The sequence below is a fragment of the Pinus tabuliformis genome, chromosome 4_2 (genome assembly GCF_031772625.1).
Source record: "Pinus tabuliformis cultivar Carrire ecotype Pingquan chromosome 4_2, CPIR1, whole genome shotgun sequence".
NCBI lineage: Eukaryota > Viridiplantae > Streptophyta > Pinopsida > Pinales > Pinaceae > Pinus > Pinus tabuliformis.
The window spans coordinates 656,831,084-656,850,318 of NC_142304.1; the positions used below are offsets into that span (position 1 = coordinate 656,831,084).

Sequence of the window (19,235 nt, forward strand, 5' to 3'; positions counted from 1 at the left end):
TTTGGAAATAACTACCACCATTCTATCAAGTTTATACTCTACAATATTATGCTATTTTATTTATTAATAAAAGTTGGGTTCTCACTACATTACTAAGCTCTCTTCTATATTTATCTATGGGTGTGTTTCATTTCCTTTCCCAATTTTCACTTTGTTCGTTGTACAACACATATCAGTGATATCAGAGAAATATGTTGTTTGTAATTTCTTGGTGCATGTCGTTGATGAGGTTAGGATACAAATATTTTTGTCTTGAGCTAGTTTCTCATGGGAATGATCACACTCTTGTTAACCCAAGTGGACTCCCATAGAAAAAGAAAAGGGATATGATGAAGTAAGAGATCCTATGAAGTTGTTGCTCAAGGAAATAATCATGCAATAGAAAAATGAGATGATGAAAAATTGCACCCAGATCCATTGAACATTTGAAAATAATTAATATTATTTTGTATTAATGGAGAAATCGTTACACCAGTTGTAACATATCTCCTTAGTTTAGGATTTGTTCCTAGAGATTAGGAGTTTGGTTGCAACTTCCTGATCTCTAGTAATGTACTTAATGATGTAATTGCTCATTTGATGAATGGGGAGAGTGTACGGAGAGAGTTCTCTTTGTTTGAGTGCAGTCTCCAGGTGCAGTACTCACCTGTGAGCTGCAATTCTTTCTTTTTCAATTCAAGTCTGATTTTTATCTTGGTATCAGAGCACAGAGTAGGGATAGCCTTATTTTTTTTTTTTAGGATGCATCATTGATTACAGAACTGTAGTGGCGGTGGAGTGTACAGAAGCATTCGTAGAATTAGGTGGACTGCAGTAACACCTGAAGACAACTCTCAAATGACTAATCATCTCTGAGCGGAAAATAGGGTTGGCACGGTTTCGTCGTGAACAGGTGCGCCATTTTTTAGCGAAAGAAGGGTTGGCGCTGTTTATTAAGAAACAGTCGCGCCATTTGGCGTGCTTTTGAGAGAGATAGTGGCGCCAGCGTGCCAGAAAGTGCTATTGGCGCGAAAAATCAAGCCTTAATCGCGCCAATTTCGTGAGACGCGTCAATTTTGTTTACGGCGCGGGTATTTCGCCGTAGAGAAGCGCCGCCTCTTTCTCTTTGGAAAATCTACAATTTTTTGGAGATCGGCCTTGCCCAGTGGTGGCACTTTGAAATTTCTAATCTACTCGGTGGCAGCAAATCAGATTTGCCTGGTGGTGGCGCATTGGAGTTCCTGATCTACTCGGTGGCAGCAGATCGGACTTGCCTGGTGGTGGCGCATTGAAGTTCCTGATCTACTCGGTGGCAGCAGATCGGACTTGCTCGGTGGTGGCGCATTGAAGTTCTTGATCTACTCGGTGGCAGCAGATCGGATTTGCCCAGTGGTGGCGCATTGGAGTTCCTGATTTGTTCGGTGGTAGCAGATCGGACTTGCCCGGTGGTGGCGCATTGGAGTTCCTGATCTGTTCGGTGGCAGCAGATCGGATTTGCCCGGTGGTGGTGCATTGGAGTTCCTGATCTGTTCGGTGGCAGCAGATCGGACTTGCCCGGTGGTGGCTCATTGAAGACTTATTAATCAGAGGATCAGAAATTTTATCAGTCCAATATGAATAACAGTGATGAGTACTCTCTTAAGCCAGAAAAGACGTGGTCTATTATCAAGCCAGTAGATTATTTACTCAGGGAGCAACGACTGTTGTTTATTTTGATAGGAATCGCCATCACATCGATTTTCTTTATCCTTCAGCCTGGTTTTTTTGCTTCTAATGTTAATGAAAATGGAAGGTTTGTGCCCGAAAAACCTCATTGGGTTGTTTATGAGACGCCTGTTTCTCGGTTTGCTCAGTATGATTCGGGTTCGATGGTGAATTCGGGGGCTAAAGTGCCTCTAGGTTTGAAGAGAAAGTCCCTGCGAATTTTCGTGACTGGTGTAGTTGACAGGCTCATGGCAAGAGGCGATAGTGTTATTGTTGTCGACAATTTCTTCACAGGAAGGAAGGAGAATGTTTTGCATCATTTTGGTAATGTTAATCCCATCGGAGTCCATAGTTGCTATGATGAGGGTAAGAGAACAGTCGAAACTCTGACTATGGATTATCATAGGGGAGCGAATGTTGAGGTTCGGATTGCTCGAATTTTCAATACATACGGTCCGCGAATGTGCCTTGATGATGGTCGGGTTGCAAGTAATTTTGTTGCTTAGGCTTTGCGCAAGGATCCTTTGACAGTCTATGGAAATGGGAAACAGACATGGAGCTTCTAGTTCGTTTTTGATCTGGTTGAAGGCCTTATGCGACTTATGGAGGGCGATCATGTTGGTCCTTTCAATCTTGGGAATCTTGGGGAATTTACAATGTTAGAACTAGAACAGGTTGAAGAAGGAAAGGATGACTCTAACAATGATTGGGACATTCCATTGCTAATGGAAGAAAACAGTAAGGAAGATGAAGAGCAGGAGCAGAAACAAGAAGAAGAAGTAACAGGAAATGTAATCAATAATGCAAGCCCAGAAAAGGCTGAAATAGACAGATTTGAGGTAAGTCCCCTACCAAGGAGATCAAGTAGGAATACTAGATTACCTTCTAAATTGAAAGACTATGCATTAATGTCAAAGTTTTTAAACATTGTAGAACCTGCAAATTATGAGGAAGCAAGTAAATCTGATGCATGGAGGGCTGCAATGTATGAGGAAATAGAATCAATAAACAGAAACCATACTTGGGATTTGGTTGAATTTCCTGAAGGTAAAACCCCCATAGGATGCAAATGGCTGTATAAACCAAAAATAAATGCAGATGGGAGTATAGAGAAACTTAAAGCTAGACTGGTAGCAAAGGGTTACTCACAGAAAGAGGGAATAGATTTCGATGACACCTTTTCTCCTGTAGCCAAATTAAACACCATTAGAATGCTAATTTCCTTAGCAACAAAACACAAATGGCAGCTACACCAGCTAGATGTTAAGTCTGCATTTCTGAATGGTGACTTGAAGGAAGAAATTTATTTAGTATAGCCTGAAGGTTTTGTGAAAAAGGGGCAGGAACATCTTGTGTGTAAATTGAAAAAGGTACTTTATGGTTTAAAACAGGCACCTAGGTTGTGGTATGAGAAAATTGACTCATTTTTTGTACAACACGACTTTCATAGGAACTTGAATGATCCAAATCTGTATACCAAGTTTAATAAACAGAGGAAAATTATTTTGATTTCTTTGTATGTAGATGATATGATTGTAACAGGGAATGCTAACAATCTGATCAAAGAAATCAGATGTCACAAGTGTATGAGATGGAAAGACTCTGGACAAACCTTTCTCACTTAAGGGAACTATGCCAGAAGCTTGCTGGAAAGGTTCAGAATGGAGCAGTGCAGATCAACAGCGACACCATTACACCAAAACTTAAAGTTGAGCAGTGACGATGGTACTAAAGAGGTGGATGCAACCATGTACAGACAGCTAGTTGGCAGTTTGATATATCTGACTACAACTAGACCAGCTTTGGCATATTCTGTTAGTGTGTTGAGCTAGTTCATGTCAAAACCACTCGAAAGTCACTGGGTTGCAGCAAAAAATTCCGATTGGGTAAGTAACTTGGATGATCGAAGATCTATCATAGGTTACGCATTCAGCATTGGATCCAGGGTCATAGCATGGAGCAGCAAAAAGCAGAGCACTGTAGCTCTGCTTCATTGAGAGAAACTACTGTCAAAAGAGATATGCGATAAATATTGTAAAACTTGTGATAACATAGCTGATATTTTTACTAAGCCTCTTGGGCGTGTAAAGTTTGAATTGTTTAGAGGGATTGTAGGAGTTCAGGATAATCCTTTCTCCATTAAGGGGGGGGGAGTTGAAAATAATTAATATTATTTTGTATTAATGGATAAATGGTTACACCAGTTGTAACGTATCTCCTTAGTTTAGGATTTGTTCCTAGAGTTTAGGAGTTTGGTTGCAACTTCCTGATCTCTAGTAATGTACTTAATGATGTAATTGCTTATTTGATGAATGGGGAGAGTGTACGGAGAGAGTTCTCTTTGTTTGAGTGCAGTCTCCAAGTGCAGTACTCACCTGTGAGCTGTAACTCTTTCTTTTTCAATTCAAGTCTGATTTTTATCTTGAACATTGCTAATAACGGTGAAAGAACTTTCAACAAGTGATAGTTTTAGAGGTACAAAATTATTCAAAATACAAGTTAATGTAGAAATCCCCTTAATTGAAACCTAAATAAATGCAGAAATGAATAACTCCATAATTCATTGCTTTCCGTCAACCCAAAACTTTTAAAATTCATTATAAATAAAATTGTATAACCTTCGATATCTAATCCTTCAAAATTTAATAACCCTTTCTATTTTTATAAGTACTCAAATTTCTTATATCTTAAATATTTACAATTTATCATAAATTTTAAGAATTAGATTCCTAACATTCCAAAGTGTAATGAATCTTTCTATTTTTATAAATATTTAAATTTCTTATATCTTAAATATTTACCGTTTATCATAAGTTTTAAGAATTAGATTCCTAACATTCCAAAGTGTAAGAATAAATTAAAAAGTTAAAACAATGCTATATAGCATATTTTTCAATATACAAATTCTTAAGATTGTTGGTAGGGTGTGGGTGAAGATAAATATAAATACAAATATGCAGTAATTAAATTTCTAACTTCGTAAATGTGAGAACAATGAAACAGAAGTTAAAAACCAGTTAACCTCAAGGTTTATAACATATTTTTCAATCTATAAATTGTTAATATTGTTTGTATGGCTCGGGTGAAGATAAGTATAAATACATAAAGTATTCTTTTTATTTACGGGGTACATATAAATTGTTAATATTGTTTGTATGGCTCGGGTGAAGATAAATATAAATACATGAAATATTATTTTTATTTACAGGGTACATATAAATTGTTAATATTGTTTGTATGGCTCGAGTGAAGATAAATTTAAATACATAAAGTATTCTTTTTATTTCCAGGGTACATGTTACTATTGGAGTGCCATTTTTAGTTTGATTATCTATTTTCAAAATATTTTGGAATTTGCAGTAAAGTTAAATTCAGTGGACTTAGGGATATTTTTACAATATTGATGTGTATAAATGAATTCATTATCTAAGAAATTAGATGGCATATTCAAAGAAATAAGGATATGAGTAATTATAAAAAAGAAATTGATGGTTATATTTTAATATTGAAATATTATTAAATTGGTATAATTATTATATAAGTAAATATGTTAGATTTAAGATTTTTGTGATTTATAGTGTAGAAGAAAGTTTTTCGGATTAATCACATTGTTAAGATTTGGTCCACGTTTTGAACCAACCAATATTGTTTATCCTGAGAACTAGGTGAGAAATCAATTGATCATAAGGAATAAACAGTAAGCATGCAACATTGCCCAAAGTTAGTCGTTAAAAACTAGCTGTTGGTGAATTAGTTAATAGGTAAAGAAATTAATTGTCATGGAATTACTGGTAAGGAGTTATTTCATTAAAATATTCTATGTTTAGTTGAGAATAGTTGCTAAGGAATAATTAAAAATAAAATGTTGAATTTTAATATTATGGAATTAATGTAAAGTAGTTATATATTAATAATTTATATCATCTTATTTGTTAGAGGTTGACTTATTAGAAAACTAGCTCTTTTGAATTTAAATTTTTTATCCCAATATAATCTCATAACTATTAATTTAATAAAATCAAGTTTATATTATTCGATAGAAAAATGATTAAGTTCTTAAAAAAAAAGCCCTGATAAATTAAATTAAATTAGACTTAAAAGCTAACTAGAAAAATAATACTATAAATTTTATACTGTTATGCCATATAAATGTGGTTGAGGGATGATTAACTTCTTAAAAAAGAAGCCCTCATAAACTAAATCAAATTAGACTTAAAAGTTAAGTAGAAAAATAATTCTAAATTTATATTGTTATGCCATATAAATTTGGTTGAGATATTTATTATTATTATTAATTTAAGTTTATTTGTTATTTTTTATAAATTTATTTATTTATATAATTATAATTTTTGTTATTTGATAATTTGTATAATAATTTTATTATTTTACTGAATAAATATGAAAAATAAACATAAATTTAAAAAATAAAAGTGATTTAGTATTTGAAATTTAAAACAATTTTTTTTATCAAACATCCTTCGTTTATCATAAAATTTGGATTAAAAAGAAAGATTAAACCACCAACATTACATTCAAATGAAAAATACCTATCAACCTAACAACGATATTTCGATAATATTTCTTATACCCACATTAATTTTAAAAAGCACTCGAGTATGGATATCGGTAATTACAGAAAAAGTCAGAAATCACGACAAAAGTATATGACAGCATTGACATTGTACTTTTACTTTTCTGAACTCGCTTGCGCACCGTCATTTGGACCACGCGTTGGATTGCAGTTTCCACGAAGTACATAAAAAGGACGCCAAAGTTGTCGCCATCTTTGTGCAGGTTCATGCGAAAGGGAAACGCACCGCGTCTTGCATCGTATCGAGGAGGTTTAGATCTGCATGACTGAAAAGAGTGGTCAGTTTGAATAAAAGTGCGAATTGCTTTTTTGTTTTATCCAGTAACCTGGCTAGCCGTCGTGATGTTGGCCACGCGTTTGTCGACGCGGCTCCTACGAATGCCGTTTTACCTCAGCTTCAGTCCTTTGGGCACTGCATTGGCTTTACGCGGCTTCTACGGATGCCATTTCAACAAAGTCGGAAAAAGGGAAATGCTTTTAAACACAGAGCGTTGGGTTAGGTTGGATTTGTTGGTGAAGCTTTCACCTCAGGCGGGATCTCTTGTGATTCTTCCGCTGCCAGCGAGCTATATATCGTGGACCAGTTTTGGGCTCACAAATTGGCTCTTTCAACAGCTACCAAATCCCTAAGGAATTGAGATGATATAAACAAGACTCTCTATTGTTGTATCTGTTGTTTTTTAATCACAGTATTTCTTTGCAAAATATGGCAGCCTCCAAGAGAGGGAGAGATGAGTATTGGAATGGGGATTTGGCTTTCACAGGCGCGAAGCGAATCAATGGCGGATTAACCTTAGCGAATCGCAGTGATCTCATGCCGTTGCCCGACAAGATCGATAGTCTGGATGCCAATATTTGTAGTCCAGAAGAGAGGAACGTTGGTATCATTGGGGATATAAATTTTCTGGAAAATGATATTGGGTTGAAGACCCAATCAGATCATAATATCAACTCCAGCGTTGAGGAGGAGGGCAGTGCTGATCAGATGGGTTCAAGAAAGCAAGGCGAATTAACTGCAGACGGGAGCTCTCAAGTGACCTTGGTGACTTCTGATATAGGAGACTTCCCATGTTACGACGATGGTCGCGCAGAGTTTGATTTTTTCATAGACCAGTTTACTCCGGAAGAACTTGGAATCATCATGAACTATGCCGATGGAGATTCAATTCCCGATATTATGTATTTGGATGCCGTGCATAGCTATGTTGAGACCACGGAAGTTTTCTATGGGTCTCTGTGGGAGGATGATATTTGGCAGTTGAATGAACATCCAGTCATTCAAAATGATTTTGCATTGCCACAGCCAGAAGAATTTGGAATTAATGGAATCGAGGTTCATGACGTTTGGAAGTAGACCATTCGACGTGTCAACGCCAATTAGAAACGATTGTAATTGAGAAAAAACTTTGCCTCTCTTTGCAAGTTAAAAACATCATCAGTCCCAAGCTACTTGCATTGATCTGTCTTAGGTTTGAAGCCGTTGTCACTCAAAATTGTATCTTAGCGCGCGGAAACGTTCGTTTTCATTCTCCTGAACATATGGTTTCGCGTTGTTTAATAATATCTAAAATTTCACAAAACAAGTTTATCAAGATGTTCGATAAAATATTTAACTGCAACGTAAGGACTTTTCATTGACTATCAGTAATCTAACGGAACACGATCGTCTCATTTTGATCCAAAAAAACCGCCAACGCCTCCAATCGTCAGATCTGTTTTAGAATATTGGGTCTTCTTAGGTGGTTGATTACAGTCTGCAACTATCATTAAATAAGCTTATAAAGACCGCTATGATACTTAAAGAAGTCAATACCCTCCGATGTTCAAAATTAGTCTTTCTCAAGGCATATAGTCGAAGTTGATAAGATTATGTTGAATACTCAACTACAACTAGCTAAACATATCAATCCCCGCAGTTATTTGATTTTGTCTACTAGTTATTTTATCTGTATTAATTTTCGAGGTTATTGATCTTCTTGTGGTCGTGTAACAATTTCTTTATGGTATTGTGTATAAATGTTTGTATAGATAATTAATAAAATAAATTGAAAAAAAATAAATAATAAAATATCTAAATAATCTAATAAAAATACACTATATATAAAAATTAGATTTGTTTTTTTATATAAAATTGATAATTTCCAAATTAACAATGGAAATTTTGAGAATGCTTTATAATATGACTGTGTCTCTTCTTTAAAAATCATCTCCCTTTTAAACTAGCCTTTGCACGGTACTATCTGTCATGCATACTATGACGAAGTATGCTAAATAAGCATTAGCATTAACATTAACCTGAAAACAAATATTTTTGGAATTTCCCAGGTTTATTTTGAACATTAGAAATAATCTATATTATTGTTTAGTTTCATATGTATTGATTTTCACGAGCTTAATGTTTATTTCATAAGAATTTTGTGATTTTGCTTAAATATTTTTCAATATTATAAAAGCAAAAAATAAATAATTTGATATGAAAATTAATATTTTTTAATTTCTTATAATGTTTTGATTTAATATCCGATTAGATCATGACTTAGAGAAAAAAAGTTATTATAATATAAAGTTCTTTTGTCTCCCTTTAACCATTACCTAATTTCTCTAAAAAGAGTATATGACCTTTAATGGTAATATGGTAGTTGTAGAGATTTTGTATATATGGGAGGGGTCCCAGGGATTTTGACCATTGTAAATGTGCATAGAGGAAGGAAGCTTCTACTACTAAATGGGGTATAAGTCTAACTATAACATACTAAATGTTGATAGATAAAAGATAAATTTTTGAATTAAAAAATATAAAATGCATCCATAAAAGAATAATCACAAGATGTGGAGAAAACCATTAAGGTAGGGTAACACTGTCACATACTTCTTATATAAGTAATCATTAGATAATTCATTCTTGCTACAATATCATACCACCCAACATTTAATAATTCTCTCTCTCTCTCTCTCTCTCTCTCCCGCACACACACACACATATATACATACATACATACACCCATACATATATATGGTAACTCGTGAATCAGTAACTTTCGAGGATTGTTCTAGGCAACGCCCAAGATTAAATCACCACAATTGCCATTATTCATCTCAATATTAAGATATTCATTTTTTCTTAACGCTTTCAACATACAGGAATTACTCATCACAATTTTCAACATGTTCAAATTTTTGCCACATACGCTAACATGTTCTAGGAATAGAACCTCGGTGGAGACATAATTAAACCCACTAGCTACCACTCAAGCTATGTTCCTTTGGATGTATATTTAGTTTATCATAAGTATGATTTTGAATTTATTCTCATTGCCTCTTATTATTACGCTATTTCCTCTAACTACATAGAGGGCATATTCCACGATTATGACAATATTATAGTAATTATGCCTTTGGGTCCCTCGATAAGTACTCAATATTATACTCCCTAAGTATTTTACATTTCATTTTCCTTACATATTTAATCCTTGAAATATGAGAAAAATCAATATAGTGTGATCCACTAAGCAATGTAGTCAATTGGTATCAAGAATGAGCATCCATCCATCCTAGCGAAATGTCAACACGCAGTCCAACCAATTTCTTGCCACCTGAATCTTGAATATAATTTGTCCTTTGGTTCCATATGGGTCGAAAGTAAGTTTTCTAATTCTCACAACATTTCCTTGATTATTTTTTTTCTCAACTTGTTGTAGATGGTCATATGTAACAACCTTTGCTATTAGTTTTGGCGATTTGTATCTTGAACATGTGGTTCCTTTGAATAATAGAACTAATTATATTTTTCTTCATATTTGTCCTATTTTTGCAGATTTTCTTCACATGCTTATGTAGGGTCTTCCTCTAATTCAACCTTATAGTTTGTATCTAAAGTGTTTGTAGTTACTAAAATTGGCTTCCCTACAAAGAATTACTCATGTGAAGCCTTACGGCCTTCTTATTTAGTAAAAACATATTTCATAATTTGATTTTTTTTTCTTCTACCATATCTTATAAACATATTTTGCACACTAATATTAATAATACCAATTGATTACATCAAACAATACAAGAATAATATTGACAACATCTATATCTATAGCATGAAACTTGAATGCAACAAATACTTATCTATAGTAACTTTTAGGTCTTAAGAAAATTGAACATTTGCACTTTCTTTGTGTATTAAATATATGTTTTAGAGACTTACAATCATCCAATTTAACAATGATAAAATTATGGTTGCTATTAGGGTTAATAGAAACAATGATCTTGATATTGATTGGATGATTATATTATTTATATCCACCTAAATTCTTTTGGAGAGGAAAATTTTGAGGAATCAACTTGTAGGTGATTTTTATGAGTCGTCCTAGTTTGGAAAATCTTGGAAGAAAAGCTTCAAGAGCCATTTTGAGGCCTTAAATGATGACTTTTTGTGGTTATAAAGTTACTATGTACCAAGATTCCACAAGATACAGATCAATACCTTTCCAAAACATACAAATTTCCCCAATCAAAACTTGTCTATGAAATCTATGTCTCCTAGAAGTTGACCTATTGTGATTGAAAGCTATAATTTGAGAGGATGCCACATAAAACATAATTACTCATGGAAAATGAACTAGCCATGTAGGAACTATGAAGAAGACTCTAAAAGGGTTGAAAAATCAACTCATATTTAGGGTTGAAATCAAGAAGGGGTCGAATTTAACCCTTAGTTGGTTATTAGGATAAGTTAAAATTGGGTCACCAGGAAAACAAAATTGTTTCATTCTATTCGGGTGCATTTTGTTCCATGGTATAGTAGAATAGATGAGGTTGGATAGAGAAAGATCAGCACAGAGGGGTTTTAATTTTGTAGTAGCGCATGGGTTTTAGAAGAAACTCAGTGACCCTCTAATATGAAAAACATAAAAATACAATGAAATGCCTCTTGCATTCAATGGTGATCTTATGATCTTGAATGCTCATTCTGTAAGCATGAAACCCTAACCTTGACCCTCACTTTCTTTTATGTTTTTACTTTGTACTAATGTCTAAAATATACTAAAATATGGATTCACTGGTTGGATAAGAGAGGTTTTTTTGAGAAGAATTTTCAGCGTAAATCACATTCGAATGCATTTGTCGACGCGTTTCGAACCAACGAGTATGGCTCATCATCAAAACAAGTTGAAGAATCAGATCCAGGCTGCATGTTAAATAGTCAGAGCAGAACATCCAACGACTATATTTGACTAGGCAATGGCTATATTGAACTGGTAGCCTAGACTGGCTAACGGCTATATTTAACTAGGAAACGACTAGTAAATTGGACTAAGGGACAGGGACAGGAGAACATAACTCTATTTAAATAAAAATTAATCAATAGGAATTAATTATTTACTTGAAATGACATTTATTTAAGTAAGATAAATAAATATTTAGTTAGTTAATTAAAAGTTAGTTTAGTATCAAATAAAAACTAGGTAATAGATTAAATAATTAGTAAATTAATAGTAAGTTAGTTTTACTATTATTAAATTAAAAGGGGTTTAAATTTACATATAATTAAATAGTTAATGGAAAGTTAGTTTAAAACATATATAAATAAGGTAACATATTTAATTAACATGAATCAAAATGGTTTACATTAAATACACATAAGAGTTATATAATTAAATATTTCATATTTTACTAAAATTATATAATTAAATAGTTAGTTAATTTTTTTTTCCACAGAAAAAGTCCAACCTTTTATTAATAAAAAGGGTTACATAATCTATGTAAGCGGAACGCCAAGACTGCAACCGCCAGCAATCGGGGCGAGTCTCAACTACCAGAACTGCTCGCTGCCAGAGCACGCCATCGCAAGAAGGAGGAACTCCTCCCAAACCACTCAAATCATTTGAACACAGCCCAAACGGCCCGCAGCTATATCAAAGGAAAGCCACCGCAAGGGGAATAAAACCTCCAGAGCCAACCGAAACGTTGGAAAAAAGACCACGCGGATCCACAATAAACATCCACAATAAACATTGAGGATTCTGAATCCGCTGCAAAGAGACTGGAACCTCTGCCCGGGCATCCACAAATAGGGAAAACAGCCCAAGAAAACCGGCAGGGGAGAAAAAAGAGAGATGAAAAACATGGAAAAAGAGACAGAGCAACACACAAATATTTACAGGAACAGAGGAAACGAGAAGAAAAATTAAGCGAAGATGGGTTGTTCAACAGGTCGAACAACCCCATTATCAACCTCCGAGACAGCCCACGACCCCATCTCAAGATCTACTCCTTCTTTAGAAAGACGGTCCGCTTCAGAATTCCTTTCCCGGTATATATGACTAAGAGAGATCTCCATAAAACGATTCCTGAGCCGAGAAACTTCTCTAAACAGAGGAAGCAGAGTTAGATTGCTGCAGCGATGAGCCCCGTTGAACCATTGCACCACATTCATGGAATCCCCGAAAAGCTGAGCTTCTCTCACATTACGAAGAATAAGCCAGCAGAGGAGGAGATGAAGGGCTTTCAATTCAGCAAAATTATTTGAACCCTGTCCCAGACCTACTGAGGCTTTAACAACCTTTTCCTCTGAAAAATGTATGATCAAGCCAGCCCCACATCGACCATTAATATCCGAAGCCCCATCAAAATATGCCCACGGCATAGAGTGTCTAATGACTTCTTGACTAACAGCTCTGGAGGAATTAGGAGCTTGAGGGATAGGAATGCTTTCATAGATGGCAGCTCCTTCAGCGGCAAGTCTTCCAATAGGGAAAGCAGAGTCCTTGAAAATAGCTTGATTTCTGGCAAGCCAGGTCCCCCATGTAATGAGCAAAGGAATGGTTCGTTCCCTTTCGTTTAAAGAAATGTTCCACCAACTCTGCCAGGCCTCTAAGAGCCCCTGCCCTTCCCATCTATGAGGAACATTTATTAAGCTTAGCATTGCTGCCCAAAGACTAGAATTGAAAGGGCAAAGGAGAAATAAATGCTGAACTGTTTCAGCACTGTCTTTACACAATGGACATCTACCCGGACCAATTCTACCTCTTCTTTGAAGGAAATCCCACGTAGGAACTTTCTGGAAAAGGACACACCAGAAAAACAATTTTGATTTAGCTGGTCCTTTTAACTTCCATAACGGTTGAGTCCACCAGTCCGGATTTTCCCATCCGTTTTGAGACATCATCCATTTGTAACCTGCCTTTGGGGAATAAAAGCCATTTTGAGCAAAAACCCATTTTAGCTCATCCGGAGAGTCAGATAGCCGCACCGAAGAGTTGAGAAGATCCCTTGTGTACCTGTCCCATTCCTCCAACCTGTCTTCGGTCAAATCTAAGTCTCGCCCTTGAAGCCACCCTTGATTCCAAATGGAAGAGGCCCTGGGATCAGCTACCTGGTTTAGAGTGTATAGACCTCTATCTTTTAAAGCTGCAACCAAACCTTGGGATAGATTAAACCCCTCTGAACATCCAATCCAAGGATCTCGCCCCAAGCGGATCTGTGTTCCATCTCCTACATACCATGCCAACCCCTTCTCAATGATGTGAACGGATGCGACCACTGCTTTCCAGACCACCGAGGAATTTTTGGACGACTTTTGCGGCAGTCTGATCCAATCTAGCGTTGATAATGGATCTATATATTTCCTTTTAGTCACTGCAGTCCATAGATTTTCCGTTGTAATGATCCTCCAAGCCAACTTTGCTGCAAGGGATTGGGAGAAACTAGCAAGGTTTTTTATACCCCAGCCCCCCCACTCTTTAGGGCGAGCAATTTTGTCCCATGCGATCCACGGGGTAACTCTCTCAGACTTGGACCCCGCCCACAGAAAGCTGCTGCATAGTTTCTCAATAGAGTTTATAATACCTTTGGGCACCCAAGTCAAGCTCGCCCAATAGACTGGAATTGCCATCAAAACAGATTTTATTAAAACAAGCCTACCTGCCCGGGAGAGCCACTTGTGGCTCCAATGTTTCAGTTTCGATTCCAATTTTACAAGGATCCACTGCCAATCTTTTATCCTGTAATTATCTGGTTTCAGATAGAACCCCAGATATTTGAAAGAATCCTCAAGCGATTTAACTTCAAAGTTCAGAACCAAGGTCACTCTACGCACCTCCTCTCTAGCCAGACCAGAGCAGGTAATAGTAGATTTTCTCTCGTTTATGCAGAGGCCAGTCGCTTTCAGAAAGAGGTCCAAGATCCTCTTAAGCATCCTGCAGTCATCAAGGCTGCCATTGCTGAAGAGGATTATATCATCCACGAAGAGAAGGTGAGTGACCCAGAAATTTGGAGCAACTTCTATTCCTTTCAACAAACCTTGACTTTTTGCTTCATGGATCAAACGACTGATTCCGTCTGCTGCCAGCAAAAACAAGAGGGGAGAGAGAGGGCAGCCTTGGCGCAGGCCACGTTCAGGACTGAAGAAACTGGAGGCTGCTCCATTGATCAGAACAGCTATGGAAGAAGACGAGACACAACTCATAATCCATCTTACAAGTTCAAAACTAAAGCCCAGATGAGTTAATAAGAGTCTCAGGTACATCCAGCTGATTCTATCGTAAGCCTTAGATAAATCTATTTTCACAACGACTCCTTTTTTCTTTCCAACTTTGAGACTGTGGAGCGTTTCTTGAGCAACTCCCACTGCTTCATGTATTTGCCTGCCATCTAAAAAGCCAAACTGCTCCGGGGAAACATTTTTAGAAAGGAAGGGTTTTATCCTGACAGCAATGATTTTAGCAATAAGTTTGTAAACACAGGTGCACAAAGAAATGGGCCTGAAATCGGCAAAAGAACCTGGGAGATCAGACTTGGGAATGAGAGTTAAAAATGTAGCATTAAAGGGTTGATAGATAGAACCTGAAAGTCTGGATTCTTCCACTACCTCCACTAACTCATCACCAATGAATTCAAAGAAATGCTGGAAGAATTCAACAGTCCAGCCATCCGGGCCGGGGCTTTTTTCTTTTTGCATCGATTTGAGGACGCTTGCAACCTCCTCTTTAGAAATAGGTGCCATGAGAAATTCATTGTCTTCCTCCTCTATGAACCGAGGGAAAATCTGGGCAACCCTTATAACTTCTGCAATTGAAGCTTCACCTGGAGCTTTAAAGAGGTGTTTAAAATAATTTACCCCTTCAGAAGCCAAATCTTCGAAAGAGAGCGCTAAATCACCATTTGCTTTCTTCATTTCCCATATTGTATTTGAGTTTTTTCTCCCTTTGGCATAATTCTGGAAAAACTTGGAATTTTCGTCCCCTGCCTGTAACCAGATCGCTCTGCTTTTAAGGCGCCAACTTTGCTCCCTGAGCTGCAGAATTCTCCTTCTTTCCATTTCCAACTCATGGATCCTCGATCGAGATGCACCTGAGCCATAGCCCTGACTGTCTGGATCCTCGAGTAGGGCAAGTTCTGAGTTCACCGCTTGCATTAATTCTTCCTCCTTTAGCTTCTTTTGAAGAGCCCAGCGTTTTGAAGCGGCCTTCATCCTTAATAGGTTTTCCATGAACAACTGACTTCGGTTCTCATTCTCATTAACCACGGCTTTCCTCCAAGTTTTATGAAAAAGACTAATGTAAGATGCATCCAAAAGCCAAGAAGAGTTAAACTTGAAAGGGATACCTGGCTTAGATAAATCTCCTTTCACCTCCAGAAGAACCGGGAAGTGATCAGAGAGGCCACCATCTCCAACCCAATGCCTGAACGCCTGTAGTTTCTCAGCCAGCATATCGCTTATTAAGAAGCGGTCTAATTTCTTCCCAATCCAGTCATCGCCAATTCTGCGATTCCTCCAAGAGGGGCGCATCTTTGATGGGTTAACATCAACAAGAGGCGACGAGGCCAATTTCTGATGAAAGAAAGCAGAGAGGGGATCCGCTCTAGCATTAACCCCCCAGGATTCAGTCAGGCCCAAAGAAAAATTGAAGTCTCCACCAATAATAAGATTTGGATGCGCCAAAAAGGACTTCGCGAAGAAAGAGTTCCAGAACTTCTCCCGCTCCGAATTAGGACCATAGATATTCAGAAAAAGAAAAGGAATACAGAGTTCGTTGGAATAGAGTTCCACCGCCAAAACGTTTTCTGCTCCCCATGATGAGATTTCACGTGCTACCTTCACATTAAACCCCAAAACCACACCTCCAGAATGCCCATTTGCATCCACTGCATGAAAACACCAACCCGGCAAAAGCTTATGCAGACAGCCTATAATATCATCTCCTTTCCCCAGCGTTTCCTGGAGAAAAAGGATATCAGGTTTGTTAGCCCTGACCAGATCCTTAAGAGCTAGTTTTTTGGGGGTACTAGCAAGACCCCTGCAGTTATAAGATAAAATGATCATTTAAAAACCTCGGGGGGTGATTGCTTTGCTCTAAGCACCCCTGGCAGTGACAACTGCTTTCCTCCAGCAATATCAATGATAGCCTTCAGCTTTGCTTTCGATAAATCCGACTTCCTCCCTCTTAACTTCTTTGGACCTATGGACACCTCATCCATTGCCAAACCGCCTACTACCGGCCCTTTTCCTTTTCTGGTAGCTAGAGGCCTTAGATTGTAATGAGATTCACATCCTCCATCTCCAGAATGCGTAGAAGCGAGAGAAGGGGGGGATGGAACCGACATTAGAACACTGTCAGTTGTGTTTAGTCCCTTATTCATATCTGTCATATCGTTTGAGAGTTGGCATAAACGATCTAACTCACCACTACACGACACATGCAATGCGCTTGATAAGAGAGGGGAGGAGTATTGAGGGGGAGGAGGACAAGCCTGATTCAATTCTTCCATTGCAATGACTGCTGAGAAACCAGCTGCAGAGAGCTGAGTTGAAACAAACGCACTCGCTGTCACCTCAGACTGAAATATTCCAATGCCCTCCATAGGCTCCGGCCCTAACTCCTGGACATTTGCCAGGACTTCGGCCTCCTTGGACTGAACCTCTTCCTTCTGAGCAGTGATCTTCATTTTTTCCTTTTCCTCTGCCTTTAATCAAAGGGGTTAATAAAAATTAAAAATCTAATTGTAAGTTAGTATTGTTATATTTATTACGTAACCACAACTGTTGTTAAATCTATTAATCGATCTTATTCATAAAGCTATTAAAATAAATTATCTTAAGCCTTATCTAATATAATAAGAATAATTCTTAAAGGATAACTTATTAAGGTAGTTGAAAAAAAAAAATTAACTAAACCAATATGGATAAAGAATGCTTGTTTTAAAGAAGGTTAGTTCATCATAAAAATCTTTCATCACTCATTAGGAAAAGAAAGTTTTTATAAAAGGATTTTTATTGCTTAAGCAAACAATAAAGCTTTCGATATTAATCGAGAGGAAGGGAAAGAGAACAGACGAAAAAAAAAAGGCCCGATACAAAGGAAAAAATGACAATCCAAAAAACGAGGGGGAAGAACAACAAAAGGAGCAGGGGAAGGGGGGAACTGCTAAGAAGAGAGGGAAAGGATCCAACAACTGCTAATTTTCTAGCCGTCATCTCTATTGAGATTGTTTGGCCTTTTTTCAATCTCAATGGCTTCCCTAAATTTTCGGTGATGAAACTGAGCAACCCTAGCAATAACATGAGCCTCCTCAATACATACATGATGCTTCGTCTTTTCAGCATGCTTTGCTAAGGCGAACAACTGGGTCCTCCCATGTTTTAAGCTAGATGAGTGCTCATTAATCCTTTGATTAATAGAATGACCCGTCTCACCAATGTAGGGGGTCCCACAGGAACAGGGAATAACATAGACACCTTTCATGTCCTTGGGGTCAACCGGGTCTTTTACTGACCGGAGGGAGCTACAGATTCTGTTAAGGGGTCTAAAGATAGAGGGAACATTATGCTTCCTAAGAATCCTTGTAATCTTATCAGTGGTCCCTTGGATGAAAGAGAGATGAACCCCTGAGATTCGATCTTTAGGGTTTTTCTTGATCAATGAATTCTTGTTGGCTTTAAGGAAAGCTTTTTGACCAAGGTGCCAATATTTCATTCTAAACATTCAATTTTTTTAGGCAAGGCTGTATGTTTAACGGTATAATAGCACAGTCATCTCAGAGTCCAATAGTCTTGTTATTAATATTATTATTATAGTATTAATATTAGTATTAACGTTAATATTAAATATATTGATGTTTCAGGGCTTCACATGTTAATATTAATCTTGATACTAATATTTATACTAATATAAGTATTAACATTAACAATAATATTGATTAGATATCATTTTTAGGATTCAACTGCGTTAAGTAAGTCATTCATGTATGACCATTTCCATGAGAGGTAGTCATAACTCACTAATTTCTCATGATTTTTGAATAGTTCACTTAGCACTCATTGCATCGGGTGATGCTCACAGGGGTGAAGAAGTGGGATTGAAACTAGTGAAATGAATCACATAGCATCAATCATCACTTTCGGGGCTTGCACCCAGTAACTAGGACTTCCCGCGAAGTCACCCATCCCAAATCGCCTCTGGCTCAAGTGTGCTTAACTGTGGAGTTTTCCCCACAATCAAGCCCACTTAGCTTGCAACCCGATTTACAAAACCTTAGCAAGTATTATGCCTCATGAACCATTCAAGTAGAGATCCCTTCACTCTTTTTTGAATTTAAGTATTAGGGGGTTTACGCAGTGCATTATATTAGATATCATTTTTGGGATTCAACTACGTTAAGTAAGTGATTCACGTATGACCATTTCCATGAGAGGTAGTCGTAATTGACTAATTTCTCATGATTTTTGAATAGTTCACTTAACACTAATTGCATCGGGTGATGCTCACAGGGGTGAAGAAGTGGGATTGAAACTAGTGAAATGAATCACATAGTGTCAATCATCACTTCTGGGGCTTGCACTCGATAACCAGGACTTCTCGGGAGGTCACCCATCCTAGATTGCCTCTAGCTCAAGCGTGCTTCACTGTGGAGTTGTCCCCACAATCAAGCCCACTTAGCTTGCTACCCCATTTGCAAAACCTTAGAAAGTATT

At 37.1% G+C, this 19,235-nt stretch overlaps 2 protein-coding genes and 1 pseudogene across 2 annotated transcripts; 2 read left to right on the forward strand and 1 right to left on the reverse strand.

Annotated features, from left to right (window-relative positions):
• Positions 1 to 1,592: 1,592 nt before the first annotated feature.
• Positions 1,593 to 2,189, forward strand: LOC149171108 (UDP-glucuronic acid decarboxylase 2 pseudogene; annotated as a pseudogene).
• A 4,705-nt stretch (positions 2,190 to 6,894) lies between these two features.
• LOC149171109 (uncharacterized) lies at positions 6,895 to 7,750 on the forward strand. Its single transcript, XM_089427438.1, has one exon. It carries the CDS (start codon positions 6,981 to 6,983, stop codon positions 7,626 to 7,628), a length of 648 nt encoding a protein of 215 aa, XP_089283564.1. The 5' UTR covers positions 6,895 to 6,980; the 3' UTR covers positions 7,629 to 7,750.
• Positions 7,751 to 12,449: 4,699 nt separating this feature from the next.
• LOC149171110 (uncharacterized) lies at positions 12,450 to 17,209 on the reverse strand. Its single transcript, XM_089425847.1, has 2 exons — positions 16,595 to 17,209; positions 12,450 to 16,481 (listed from the first exon to the last, which is right to left on the reverse strand). Exons 1-2 carry the CDS (start codon positions 17,207 to 17,209, stop codon positions 12,450 to 12,452), a joined length of 4,647 nt encoding a protein of 1,548 aa, XP_089281973.1.
• Positions 17,210 to 19,235: the final 2,026 nt, after the last annotated feature.